This window comes from Pelophylax lessonae (genome assembly GCF_965119305.1).
Source record: "Pelophylax lessonae genome assembly, chromosome: 2".
Classification (NCBI taxonomy): domain Eukaryota; kingdom Metazoa; phylum Chordata; class Amphibia; order Anura; family Ranidae; genus Pelophylax; species Pelophylax lessonae.
Window position 1 is genome coordinate 698,586,555 of NC_138769.1, and position 14,286 is coordinate 698,600,840.

The window sequence follows — 14,286 nt, forward strand, 5'->3', positions numbered from 1 at the left end:
CTTCCAGCGTCAGACAGTAAACAATCTCTGAACCTCCGAGGACTGACGTGCTGCGAGTAGGCTCCTCCCCTGTACGCGTTACATCAGATGACTTCGTCAGGAGGAGCCTACTCGCAGCACGTAAAGCTAAGGAACGTTAAGGAACCATTACAGGTCTTGTCCCTCCCCAGTCTGTTACTGGACAGTGAAATGAGAAGCAGAAGATGATGAGCTCATCATTATGTCACTCTGCTGTATCCTATCCTTTCCACTCACACCCACCTCTTCTTCTAATGTCTGTATCCTATCTCTTTCTCTCCGTTTCTACATACCTGACAAAGGCCAGTCACATCCAAAACTGAATTATACTTTTAGTACCATTATATATTCATTATGACTGATTGATGTAGTTCAATGTAAGTTGAATGCTCACCATCCCTGTACAACCTTCAATGTTGGGCCATCTATATATTTTTGTACCCCACTTGGAACATTTCAATAAAGATTATTGAATGGAAATACACACCGCAGTAAAGAAGTAAACAGTTCTTACCGTTCCTCTGTAGTGTCGAAATCCCCCAAAAAGTAAATAAAATGGTTTGGTTGTTGCTGGGATTTAGGTTTCAAGCACCAGTTTGCATTTACTCATCTATCAATAGCCCTGTAACAAAAAGACTTTGAACTGTTTGCCGACTGCATCACTTAGATGTACGGCGGCAAATCGGCTCTCCTGCGCCAAATCACATACCTAGTAAGTGATCCGGCACTACCGGGTGGGGCCTTGTGCCGCTGCTGTGCTGTGATTGGACACGGCACAAGACGATCAGTGGGTGCCTTCCAATGGATGTCCACCGCCACACACTGATCGGCGAGGAGAGACACAGAACAGAGCTTTGCCTATATAAATAAGACAGAGCTCTTTTCTTTCAGGAGGGATCGGATGGATTTTCTTTCCCTGCAATGAAGGGAAAGCAAATCCATCAGATCCCTTAGGAAAAACAACACACACAGTACACAAAAACACTGGCTAGGCATACATTTAACACTTTGATCGCCCTAGATGTTTAACCCCTTCCCAACCAGTGTCATTCGTATTATTATTAGTGACTGCATATTTTTAGCACTGATCACTGTATTGGTGTCACTGGTTCCCGCAAAGTGTCAGTTAGTGTCAGACTCTGCTGCAATATCGCAGTGGCTGATCTCCACCATTACTAGTATAAATAAAGAATTCCAGTATATATTCCATAGTTTTTAGACGCTATAACTTTTCCACAAACCCAATATATATTTGATATACTGTACGCTTTATTGGGATTTTTTTCACCAAAAACATGTAGCAGAATACATATTGGCTTAAATTTATGATGAAATTAGATTTTTTAATTTTTTTTTATTGGATATGTTTTTTTTTTTTCAAAATTGTTTTTTTTTTTTTTTTGTTTGTTTATTTCGCAAAAAATAAAAAACCCAGTGGTGATCAAATAGCACCAAAAAAAGCTCATGTTTGTGGGAAAAAAAGACATACATTTTATTTGGGTATAGCGTTGCATGACCACGCAATTGTCAGTTAAAGTAATGCAGTACCGTATCGCAAAAAAAAGGCCTAGTCATCGGGGGGGGGGGGGGGGGGGGGAGAACTGGTTTTAAGCCATTAATGCTAAAATACAATCTCTTTACTCAGGGACATCCCAAGCCTCGAATCGAGACAGCATTCAGAAAATTATCGGCCGGTTGGATGAAGATCTGAGCACCATGGGGCAAATCAGCAAACTGTCAGAAACCCTCAGCTTTCCTCATCAGGTAAGACTATAATTGACCATTAAATGGGTGCTTCTTCCTTTAATTTCAGGGGAATTTGAGCAACCATGCCCATTAAAAAAAACAGTTTGTCCAACATTTTAAAGAAATCTCTTTGCCACCTTTTGGTGCCTTTTGTGTGAAGATAATGTGGTAATCCAGAGAGAGGAGACACATTGGCCTGTTTTGGCGTTGATTGTTATTGCCCCTTTTTTTCCACTTATCCTTATCCTTGACCTGGCGAAAAGGTTGATGGCATACAGTGCATCCAGAAAGTATTCACAGCGCTGCACTTTTTCTGCATTTTGTTATGTTACAGCCTTATTCCAAAATGGATTAAATTCATTATTTTCCTCAAAAGTCAACAAACAATACCCCAAAATGGCAATGTGAAAGCAGTAAATATAAAAAACTATAAAATCCTATGTACGTGTGTTCACAGCCTTTGCTCAATACTTTGTTGATGCACCTTTGGCACCAATTACAGCCTCGGGTCTTTTTGAGTATGATGCTACAAGCTTGGTGCGCCTATTTTTGGGCAGTTTCTCCTATTCTTTTTTGCAGGACCTCTCAAGCTCCTTCAGGTTGGATGGGGAGCGTCGGTGCACAGCCATTTTCAGATCTCTCCAGAGATGTTCAATCGGGTTCAAGTCTGGGCTCTGGCTGGGCCACTCAAGGACATTCACAGATTTGTCCCATAGCCACTCCTATGTTATCTTGGCTTTATGCTTAGGGTCTTTGCCGTGTTGGAAGATGAACCTTCACCCCCAGTCTGAGGTCCACAGCGCTCTGGAGCAGGATTTAATCAAGGCTGTCTCTGTACATTGCTGCATTCATCTTTCCCTCGATCCTGACTAGTCGCCCAGTTGCTGCCACTAAAACATCCCCTCAGCATGATTCTGCCACCACCATGCTTCACTGTAGAGATGGTATTGGCCAGGTGATGAGTGGTGCCTGATTTGCTCCAGACATGACGCTTGCCATTCAGGCCAAAGAGTTCAATATTTGTTTCGTCAGACCAGAGAATTTTGTTTCTCATGGTCTGAGAGTCCTTCAGGTGCTTTTTGGCAAACACCAGGTGGCCTGTCATGTGCCTTTTACTGAGGAGTGACTTCAGTCTAGCTCATGGGTCTTCAAACTATGGCCCTCCAGTTTTTCAGGAACTACAATTACCATCATGCCTAGTCATGTCTGTGAATGTCAGAGTTTTACAATGCCTCATAGCTACTCTATGTAACGCTCCTGCGTTTTTGTAGTAGGCTGGATTTGCAGCTGCAGAATCTCCACTCAGTAGTCATGTAGAGATGTGTTGAATAACCAGATCCAACTCTCCAGACTCATCACTGTGGGCCTGTCAGCTTCAGCATACAGATATACACACTCAATAAGATGTTCCTGGAGTGATAGGATGTATATGATAGTATGAAGATGATGTGCTGAAGGGACAGGTGTGAACAGTGACAGATATGGCAAGCACTTGATAGAAATGTTCAGGAGAGTATTAGATGGTATTAGGTAGAATGCAGATAGGTTAGTAATCGAGTATGGTAACAGGTGGTAAGGACAGCAGATGACAAATACAGGATAGACTAACCCAGTGCAAGGATAGATGGTAGTAGACTCAAGAGCTAGCAATCTATGTAACAGTGCAGATGATAGAATTAGTATGCATAGATAGTAACAGTCCTTAATGTGCAGAGGTAGATAGTGTAAGTAAGGTTATGGAGGATTCCCCTGTGGGGTACTTATCACTAGTAAGGTTAGTAGTAGAAGGGTCCAGTAGTGAGGGAGTGATCCAGTAGCGAGGTTCCGGTCTGTTCCAAGTAAAAGAGAATAGCTGGAGGTTCCGGCAGCAAGACAAGCTTGTAAGCATGTGGACACACAGGCAGGTTGAACGAACAACGTGAGAGAGAACGCCGGCGGTTGAAATAGCCGCTCTGCGGCGCTCGGCGATGACGTCATCCGTCTTAAAGGTGTATGCGTACCACCTAATTAGAAAGGTGGGACGCATATTGAAAGAAAATGGAAAATAAGGGTACCAGAGGTACCAGAATCTTACACTCTACCATACACACCTGATTGGGGGAGTGCTAGAGAAATGGTTGTTTTTCTGGAAGGCTCTCCTCTCTCCACAGAGAAGCGCTGTAGCTCAGTCAGAGTGACCATCGGGTTCTTGGTCACCTCCCTGACAAAGGTTTTTCTCCCCCCGTTTGGCCAGGCGGCCCACTCTCTCCTGGTGGTTCCAAACGTCTTCCACCTACAGATGATGGAGGCCACTGTGCTCATTGGGAGCTTGAATGCTGCAGAAATTTTTCTGTACCCTTCCACAGATCTGTGCCTCCATACAATCCTGTCTCTGAGGTCTTCAGACTATTCCTTAGACTTCTTGGCTTGGTTTGTGCTCTGACATGCACTGTGGAACTTTATATAGACAAGTGTGTGCCTTTCTAAATCATGTCCAATCAACTGAATTTACCACAGATGGACTCAATCAAGTTGTAGAAACACCTCAAGGAAAATCAGTGCATGCAACTGAGCTCAATTTTGAGTGTCATGGCAAAGACTGTGAATTCTCACGTTGTCATTATGGGGTATTGTTTGTAGAATTTTGAGGAAAATAATTAATTTAATCCATTTTGAAATAAGGCTGTAACATAACAAAATGTGGAAAAATTGAAGCGCTGTGAATGCTTTCCGGATGCACTGTACATACATACAGTGAAATCTTTTTGTTTTTGCTGTTTTTGCTGTTTTTTTTTTCATATGTGCTTACTATTTTCCCTACTACAGGATGTGTAATTCTGTCCAGACAGTGTTGTGACATGCACAGCTTTGCTGCATTCCCACACATCTAAGCAGGTGACACACTTATTTCCTGCTTCAGCAGCCCAGCTTCCCGTGTCACCTCTCATCCTCTGATTCTACAATGAATTAGCATCATGACCTCTGTCCAGTTATCAGAGAGGTGACCCTGGAAGTCCTAAAACTCAGCGTAGCAGAGTGATCCTCCTGCCTGTGCAATGTGGTACAGGTCTGTAAACTGCAAGATTGACTGCACAAAATTACATTTTTTAAATGTTTTTATTTTTTTGGATACAGCACTAAACACGCCAGTTATGTGTATTGGCATGCATTCCATTACCTACAGGTGTCTGATTCTATTAAGAAATCTTCCAATCTGATGTGAACTATGTGTCCTTTTAATGTCTGGTTGTACAAACCTTTACCTGATTAAAAGAAAACAAATTTCCTGCGTTTTCTCCTTCCCAGCTGTCATATACTGGCCTGAGCGTCTGTCTTCCGGTGCTGCAAAGATTAACAAGAAGCCACTGCCCACAAAAGTTGTACTCACTGCCCGCCCCCTCCTGCCCTCTCCTCCACTCATAGAGCTCATTTTATCACAGAATACATAAAGTTCTATGCATGGTTGGAGGAGATGCTGTCAGTAAACTCCTCTTCCATTCACATTTGTTGGTAACCCTGGTATATGCTTTGTGGGGAAGTAGTGGGGAGGTTGTGGGCAGGGGGCTTTGGAGAGTGGGTGGGGCGCAACTAAAATCTGGGAGGGCACAGCCCACATAGCACCCCTCTAGAACACAGCATTTACTTGCCTGCGGCTATCGGAAGTCCCTGCGGTTGCTGCTGCCAGTGCAGCCCCAGCATCCCTTTAGACATGCGTGTGCCTGGATGCTCTTTGGCGACCACCGCAGCTGCTATGCTTGTACAGCATCTCTGGCGTCCCTCCATATGTGCATTTGTCTAGCTTGTATCTGCTGACTATGTTGGCTTCATTGCTTGCACAGCTTCCCCCTAACATGCCCAGGCCGCACGCTGAACTCTTTGACCGCGGGTTGGACACACCCGACTTATAACTTTCTAGGAGTGTGTGTTGCCCTTGATCGCATGCTGAATTCTTTGACCGCGGGTTGGACACACCCGACTTATAACTTCCTAGGAGCGTGTGTGGCCCTTTTTACGAATAAATCCCCTTCTGCTTGGTAAGGATTTACAAAGCTGTTTTTTTTTTGTGTCATGTGAATCGGCCTGTAGTGAGCCAATCGCTGATGGTAACCGGCCCGTCCAGATGATTCCATTTACAAACACGTTAAAGTGCTTTCTCCATTTGTGTAAACACTTTCTTCAATCTGCCAACAGGACAGATAAACAAGTCGTTTGTTTTGCTCACTAACGGTTATAGAACAGCGTAGAGCAACACGGGTCAAAAACATAATTAGGTTTTTGTCTAATTCCAGTGTTCACCACTGCGTCTAGACACAGCCAGCAAAAAGACATAACAAGCATGGTGTTGTCACAGGAGATAAATACAATATAGATTTTTTCTGCATAGGATTTGCTATATTGGAATATGTACTAACACAGTAGGACAAACATAAAGATTATTGCTGGCTATACATGGATTGAGATTCGTCCTGGTCAGCAGGGACTGGTTTCATTTCAATCCATGTATGAGGACTGAAGACCAATCTACTTCTGTACAAACTGCCCTGCTGGTTTTTCCCTGCTAAATCTGTACAGCAGGCTATAGCCGTCAGCAGTGCTCTGTGCATTCTGATGGCAGGGAAGTCTTCATATGGTCAGAATACCATTACTCAGTGGGGAGGTTGAGGAGGATTCCCCCATCAACATCGTGTGTGTGGATGGGGGAATCAAATCTGTATTTGTCGCTCAACCCACTGGTTGATTGAAAACAACTGTGTCATCTTACTTTGTGTCCATTGTAGAAGTACGTATACACAGGTTCTAGTTTTTACACTCCCCAGTAGCTGTCAGTGGGTAAAGTGTCATTCTTCTGAGACCTTTCCCCACAAGAGCATGCATTGCTAGTCCTATTTTAGGAGCCATTTAACTATACTATAATATATACAGTGCTTTGCGACAGTATTCGGCCCCCTTGAACTTTTCGACCTTTTGCCACATTTCAGGCTTCAAACATAAAGATATAAAACTGTAATTTTTTTGTGAAGAATCAACAACAAGTGGGACACAATCATGAAGTGGAACGAAATTTATTGGATATTTCAAACTTTTTTAACAAATAAAAAACTGAAAAATTGGGCATACAAAATTATTCAGCCCCCTTAAGTTAATACTTTGTAGCGCCACCTTTTGCTGCGATTACAGCTGTAAGTCGCTTGGGGTATGTCTCTATCAGTTTTGCACATCGAGAGACTGAAATTTTTGCCCATTCCTCCTTGCAAAACAGCTCGAGCTCAGTGAGGTTGGATGGAGAGCAGTTTTCAGTTCTTTCCACAGATAATCGATTGGATTCGGGTCTGGACTTTGACTTGGCCATTCTAACACCTGGATATGTTTATTTGTGAACCATTCCATTGTAGATTTTGCTTTATGTTTTGGATCATTGTCTTGTTGGAAGACAAATCTCCGTCCCAGTCTCAGGTCTTTTGCAGACTCCATCAGGTTTTCTTCCAGAATGGTCCTGTATTTGGCTCCATCCATCTTCCCATCAATTTTAACCATCTTCCCTGTCCCTGCTGAAGAAAAGCAGGCCCAAACCATGATGCTGCCACCACCATGTTTGACAGTGGGGATGGTGTGTTCAGGGTGATGAACTGTGTTAATTTTACGCCAAACATAATGTTTTGCATTGTTGCCAAAAAGTTTGATTTTGGTTTCAACTGACCAGAGCACCTTCTTCCACATGTTTGGTGACTCCCAGGTGGCTTGTGGCAAACTTTAAACGACACTTTTTATGGATATCTTTAAGAAATGGCTTTCTTCTTGCCACTCTTCCATAAAGGTCAGATTTGTGCAGTATACGACTGATTGTTGTCCTATGGACAGAGTCTCCCACCTCAGCTGTAGATCTCTGCAGTTCATCCAGAGTGATCATGGGCCTCTTGGCTGCATCTCTGATCAGTCTTCTCCTTGTATGAGCTGAAAGATTAGAGGGACGGCCAGGTCTTCGTAGATTTGCAGTGGTCTGATACTCCTTCCATTTCAATATTATCGCTTGCACAGTGCTCCTTGGGATGTTTAAAGTTAAGGAAATCTTTTTGTATCCAAATCCGGCTTTAAACTTCTCCACAACAGTATCTCGGACCTGCCTGGTGTGTTCCTTGTTCTTCATGATGCTCTCTGCGCTTTAAACGGACCTCTGAGACTATCACAGTGCAGGTGCATTTATACGGAGACTTGATTACACACAGGTGGATTCTATTTATCATCATTATTCATTTTGGTCAACATTGGATCATTCAGAGATCCTCACTGAACTTCTGGAGAGAGTTTGCTGCACTGAAAGTACGGTAAAGGGGCTGAATAATTTTGCACGCCCAATTTTTCCGTTTTTTATTTGTTAACATAGTTTGAAATATCCAATAAATTTTGTTCCACTTTATGATTGTGTCCCACTTGTTGATTCTTCACAAAAAATTACAGTTTTAGATCTTTGTTTGAAGCCTGAAATGTGGCAAAAGGTCACAAAGTTCAAGGGGGCTGAATACTTTCACCAGGCACTGTATACAGTAAACCCCCCTCCATTGTGGGGGTTACGTTCCGGACCCAGCCGCGAAAAGTGAAAATCCGCGAAATAGAAAAACCCTATTAAAATGCATTGTAGGCATGTTTTTTTACTGTCACTGTACGTGTAAAAGCATTTTAAGGTCTTTAAACACACTTTTAAAACAATAGAAACTCATTTAAACACATAAAAGATACTGGAAAACACAAAAATATTTAATTCTTAATGATTTCTATAGTAAAATAACATTACAAAAAAAAAACGCAATATACCGGGACCGCAAAAACTGAACCGCGATGGAGCGGGGGTTTACTGTGTGTATGTATATATATATATATATATATATATATATATATATATATATATATATATATATATACACTTTGTCCAGAATTCTTCCTGTAGCCACAACAAAAAGCAGCAGCAAAAAAAATAAATAAATAATATATATATATGTATATATATATTTAAATGTATATATATTTTTTTGCTGCTGCTTTTTTGTTGTGGCTAAAGGAAGAATTCTGGACAAAGTGAAAGCTCACCCCCAAGTCTCTTTAAAGCTCGCCCCCAACTCACTTATACTTACCTCCCTGCATGCCACAGAACACCCATTACCTAGGCATGGTCCACTGTTGTCACCATCAGGAAACCCGCCCTAAGAAATGCCATGCAACTATCGCCAAAGCGCATGCAAACAGGCTGCAGCAGGAAATCCGCAACACTGAGATGCAACAGTGAATGAAATAACATTTAAAAAAAAAAAGAAAACACATCCAGTTAGCATTTACATCTACTTTATTGGTAAACCACTCCTCTGATTAGACAGAATACTGCATAGCTCCCAACTGTCCCTGATTTTGAAAGACGGGCCCTGATTTGGAAAAAAAAGTCCCTCTTTCCTCCTCACTTGTCCCTCATTTGGGTCTGATCTATATAGTTGTAGATAAAATGTACTTTTCATTATTCAAAAGGTGTTTCCCATTACTAAAACTTTCATCATTTCTGAATTGCTGCATTTGTAAATTTCAGAAGACAGCATAAAGAAATAGTAGTGGTAGAAAAAAGCATTTATGGGTTTAATTATTTTTTGTATAATTATCCTTTAAGGGGGCATGGCGGGGGGTGTGTCCTATGCCTACATACGTTTGGTAATAGGTGTGCATCAATCCCATCTCAAAAAGTTGGGAGGTATGTTACTGTATTTCTCTTTTGTGTAATAGATTTTTTTTTTTTGGCAGAGCCTTGATGATGTCATCAAAGACATGATGGCCTCTGTGCATCGTGAGCTGGCGGACAAGCAGTCCCTCTCCTACTCTATGTCATTCCCGCCAAACAAAGTGGAGTTGACCACCACCAAGGCTGACGGCACCGAGTCCTTCATATTCGAATTCAGCAGCCCAGATGCCAGGCTGCACTTCGAGCAAGGCTTCGAGGAGGCCAAGAAGAAGCTGGGTAATTCATAGTACTCTACCCGAACCATGTAGAGGGTGGTAAACATGTTTTCTAATAGGCTCATTCCCTACCATGCTATTGATTCAGTGTTTGGTGGAATCCTGTGTTTTAAATCACACTTAAAAATTATGTGTCACAGGTTGTCTTGCTAGCCAACTCTGCATCCATTTGTGTGCTGGAGCCATCGGAAATGCCTGATACTACTGGTTTGATACTACTGGTTTTGGAGGAGCATGCAAACCCTTCCTCTTAGAACCAGAATGTAGTTCTAAGTCCTGATTTGCCAGTTGCCAGCCCTGAGAAAGTCACTATTCTATGGAAAGTTCCAATATGGAGCTTACACAAGGATTACAATCATGGCTCCAACAGTCTAAATGCTGACGTTTGGCTAGAAACAGGACCAGTTAATATGCCCGGAGCAAAGTCATATACAGTACTCTGTTTAAAGCTCATCTGATTTTTCAATTCCGTTCAGATTTCCTAAATACATTCCAAGCGTATTGACACAAAAAATGTGCAAAATGTTACAGTTCAAAGCCTTAACCCCGTACATACGAGATCCGAAAATCGGACGAAAAAATACCGCTTTCAAAGCGAACGTACGATAATCGGATCGTTAGTACAGAGCTTTCGAGAGCCGATCACTACAGTTCATCGGATATTATCCGATCAGACAAGCACGAAAATTTCTCTTGTACCTCAGCAGATTGTATGATTTTTGTTTAAACGGGACAGTTGTCGTTCAAAAATACAATACAAATACACTGCAATACATTACATTACTTCCAATTTTTTTATTCTGTCGTACAAGAATTTTGGTAACTTTAGTAAACTCTTTGTTTGATATGTGGCTAGCATGCAAAAAAAAAACAAGATGATCTGGCGCTCGATTTTCGGATCAACTTTCTGATGCAGAAAAGGACCGTTGCTCTCTTTGTCGATGCAGCAGTCTTTCTGCAAAGGCCCAAACCATCCCCCTGCTGAGTCCGGCCTAGCTCTGCAATCAGCAGGGAGCACGAACATTGCTAATTGCAGAGCTTTAGGTTTGACTTAGCAGGATGGTGTGTTGGACCTCTTCAGAGGGACCACTGCTTTCACACAGAGAGCAAGGGTTCTGTACTGCAGAGTGCTGGCAGGGAACAGGCTTTTCCTCTTCAGGCTGTGGCTGCTTTGTAAAGAAAATGAACTTTGCATATCTTTTGTTTTAATGCACCTGGAATGTATTTATCTAATTTGAACTCAAAGCTGAATGCGGCTTTAACTACTGATCCTAATGGGCCATACACACTATACAATTGTCTTTAGATTTTTTCCTTTAGATTTACCAAAACTTTATAATATGAGGTCATATCTAAACACTTTCAATTTGTATGCAGTCAGGCAGGCCCTTCCACTACATAGTTGAAGGTAAATCTAAAGGAAATCTAACAACAAAAGTTGTATAGTGTGTACCCAGCTTTATACTGTTTAGAGGGAGAGGAAAGGTAGAAGACACTACGGAAAGCAATGGAGGGCAGGTGGATCAAAGTCCTGCATTACTAATATGCAGTATTACAAATAGATAGATCTCAGTAAAAGTAAAAAGTATCTTTAACCAAAGCATAGTACCCCACCCTCCCCACGGACAGACCTTAGATGCAGACTGGTAACTTTTTATCTGCTGTGACCTGTGCAGCTCTGGCCAGTGATAAGATGTTGTGGTGATCTATAATCCAAATTTAAGTGCATGTACCAGGCCTGGCCATTGAGGGTAAAAGTTGTCCTGTACTTGACACCAACCTCAGATGCCCATTCACCAACCTAAGACGCCCATTATGTCCTAGAGCAGGGGTTTCCAAACTTTCCTAACAGGGGGCTGGTTTACTGTCCTTCAGACTTTAGGGATGCTGGAGTGGCCAGTGGAAGTAGAAAATGCCCGGGGTCAGTGGGAGTAAAAATAATTATTTTAGTGCCTGTAGTCAGTAGAAGAATAGAAGAAGGAATAGTGCCCCATCATTGGTATTAATGGAAGGAATATAGTGCCTAACTATTTATTTCAGTGGGAGGAATTGTGCCCAATTACTGGTGTCAGTGGGAGGAATAGTGTCCCATTATTGGTGTACGTGGAAGGAAAAATGCCCCGTTGTCAGTGAGAAGAATGGTTTGGTCCAGGGGGTGTGGACATGTATGCCAGTCACTGCATTGGAGGCACGCACGCTGATCTCTGCATTGGGGACATGTATACTGGTCACTGCATTGAGGGCATGTATACTGGTCACTGCATTGGGGGCATGTATACTGGTCACCACATTGGGGGCATGTATACTGGTCACCACATTGGGGGCATGTATACTGGTCACCACATTGGGGGCATGTATACTGGTCACCACATTGGGGGCATGTATACTGGTCACCACATTGGGGGCACGCACGCTGGTCACCGCATTGGGGGCATGTATGTTGGTCACTGCATTGGGGGCATGTATGCTGGTCACTACATTGGGGGCATGTATGCTGGTCACTACATTGGAGGCATGTATGCTGGTCACTACATTGGAGGCATGTATGCTGGTCACTACATTGGAGGCATGTATGCTGGTCACTGCATTGAAGGGGGCACGCACGCTGGTCACTGCATTGAAGGGGGCACGCATGCTGGTCACTGCATTGGGGGCATGTACGCTGGTCACTGCATTGGGGGCATGTACGCTGGTCACTGCATTGGGGGCATGTACGCTGATCTCTGCATTGAAGGGGGCATGTATGCAGGTCTCTGCATTGGGGGAATGTACGCTGATCTCTGCATTGAAGGGGGCATGTACGCTGGTCACTGCATTGAAGGGGGCATGAACGCTGGTCATTGCATTGAAGGGGGCATGAACGCTGGTCACTGCATTGAAGGGGGCATGTACACTGGTCACTGCATTGAAAGGGGGCACGCTGGTCACTGTGCATTGAAAGGGGGCACGCTGGTCACTGTGCATTGAAAGGGGGCACGCTGGTCACTGTGCATTGAAAGGGGGCACACTATACCTTAATTACTGAAGGCCCCTTTCACACTTTTGCGACTTCAAAGTCATGCAATTTTTTACAGCGTTTTTTGCCGCAAAGCAATGCCTATTACATTTTTCTGTTTGTGCACCCCCAAAAATTTTGAGCACCAGCCGCCACTGCAAAGGACTGCAGTTTGGAGACCACTGTCCTAGAGCAAGAGCACTTGCCTACAACAAGAGCACAAAAGCTATATTTCTGGATCTGAATTATGTCCGTTTTTTAGGAGGTAGATCTGGAAAGTTGGGGGGGGGGGATGTTTTGGATATAAATACACAGAAAAAAAGAGGTTAGTGGCACCCCAAATTTCTGATTCTTGTCTTCTCTTCACAGCTACCAGCAAGAACCGCCTAGACCCAGAATTCCTGAAGGCCATCCCTATCATGAAGACACGCAGCGGGATGCAGGTGAGGCTAGAGAAAATCAATCTATTTTTTTTTTTTTTTCTTATTTTTCCTTTTCTGCTTATTTTTCTTGAAGTGCAAATATCAGTCCATAAATGGGATCAATTCAGATGCAGATTTTACCCCCTTATCTCTGTCAGATCAAGAGATGAGCAATATAATGGTTTAGATGTATTTAGAATTCAGAGACCAGTTACTGATGATGTCTTTCATACAGACTCCACCTATAGAATCCAAGCCAAATTTTTGCAGTTATTAAATTCAGATTACACCATCAGTGGAAGCTGTCTTTTTGTGCTGTGTTTTTATGTTCAGCAATTTACTGCACTATTCAGACCACTAGGACTTTTTTCTCAGAGAATAGGTGCAGGTACTCCCAACTTCTGAGTCACTCCTTGTCTCCGCCCCCTACCCACCTCTTTGAGCAGTGTCCCTTAGTTCTACTCCCTACCTACCTCTCAGTACCTCCCCTTTTAGAGAATACAGATCCCCCAGCAACAACCGATCCCCCCAGCAATAATCCACCCCAACAACTATAGACCGCCCCTGCATCAACAACAGATCTTACAACAACTAAAATACACTTCCTCAGCAAGAATAGACCCCCCCCCCCCATCAACAATCGGTCCTCTGCAACATCTCCTAGCAGCCAGTGTGAATAAATCCTCAGCAGCGAGCAACAGTAGGCCACCTCCCTCACCTGTAGGGGCTTTTAAACTAGGGAATGGGGGGGAGGGTACAGATGTAGAATTAGCCAGTGGAAAGCAAGATTCAGAGGGCAGAAATGGGGGCATTAGCGGTAGGGTGTACGGAGCTCCTATACCCAGGGTGGGTACAGGGAAAAATCAAGAGAGCAGCCTAAAAACATCCAATGAGGATAAATGTAACCGATCAAAATTACGAGGCTTGTATACCAATGCCAGAAGCCTGGCCAACAAGATGGGAGAGCTGGAGCTGCTGATGTTTGAGGAGGACTTAGATTTTGTGGGGATAACTGAGACTTGGTTCGACAGCTCTCATGATTGGATGGCGACCATTCAGGGGTATTCCCTTTATCGCAGGGATAGAGAGGGTAAAAAAGGGGGAGGGGTATGTCTGTATATTAAGAACAGTATA

At 43.1% G+C, this 14,286-nt stretch overlaps 1 protein-coding gene across 2 annotated transcripts in view; it reads left to right on the forward strand.

Annotated features, from left to right (window-relative positions):
* ARHGEF17 (Rho guanine nucleotide exchange factor 17) overlaps positions 1-14,286 on the forward strand; it is a 419,270-nt gene that overhangs the window by 350,688 nt on the left and 54,296 nt on the right. For both annotated transcript variants that reach the window (XM_082245420.1, XM_082245421.1), the window contains exons 11-13: positions 1,664-1,782; positions 9,523-9,736; positions 13,100-13,173. In XM_082245420.1, coding sequence (XP_082101546.1) covers positions 1,664-1,782; positions 9,523-9,736; positions 13,100-13,173 — 407 coding nt within the window. The remainder of the gene's footprint in view (positions 1-1,663; positions 1,783-9,522; positions 9,737-13,099; positions 13,174-14,286) is intronic.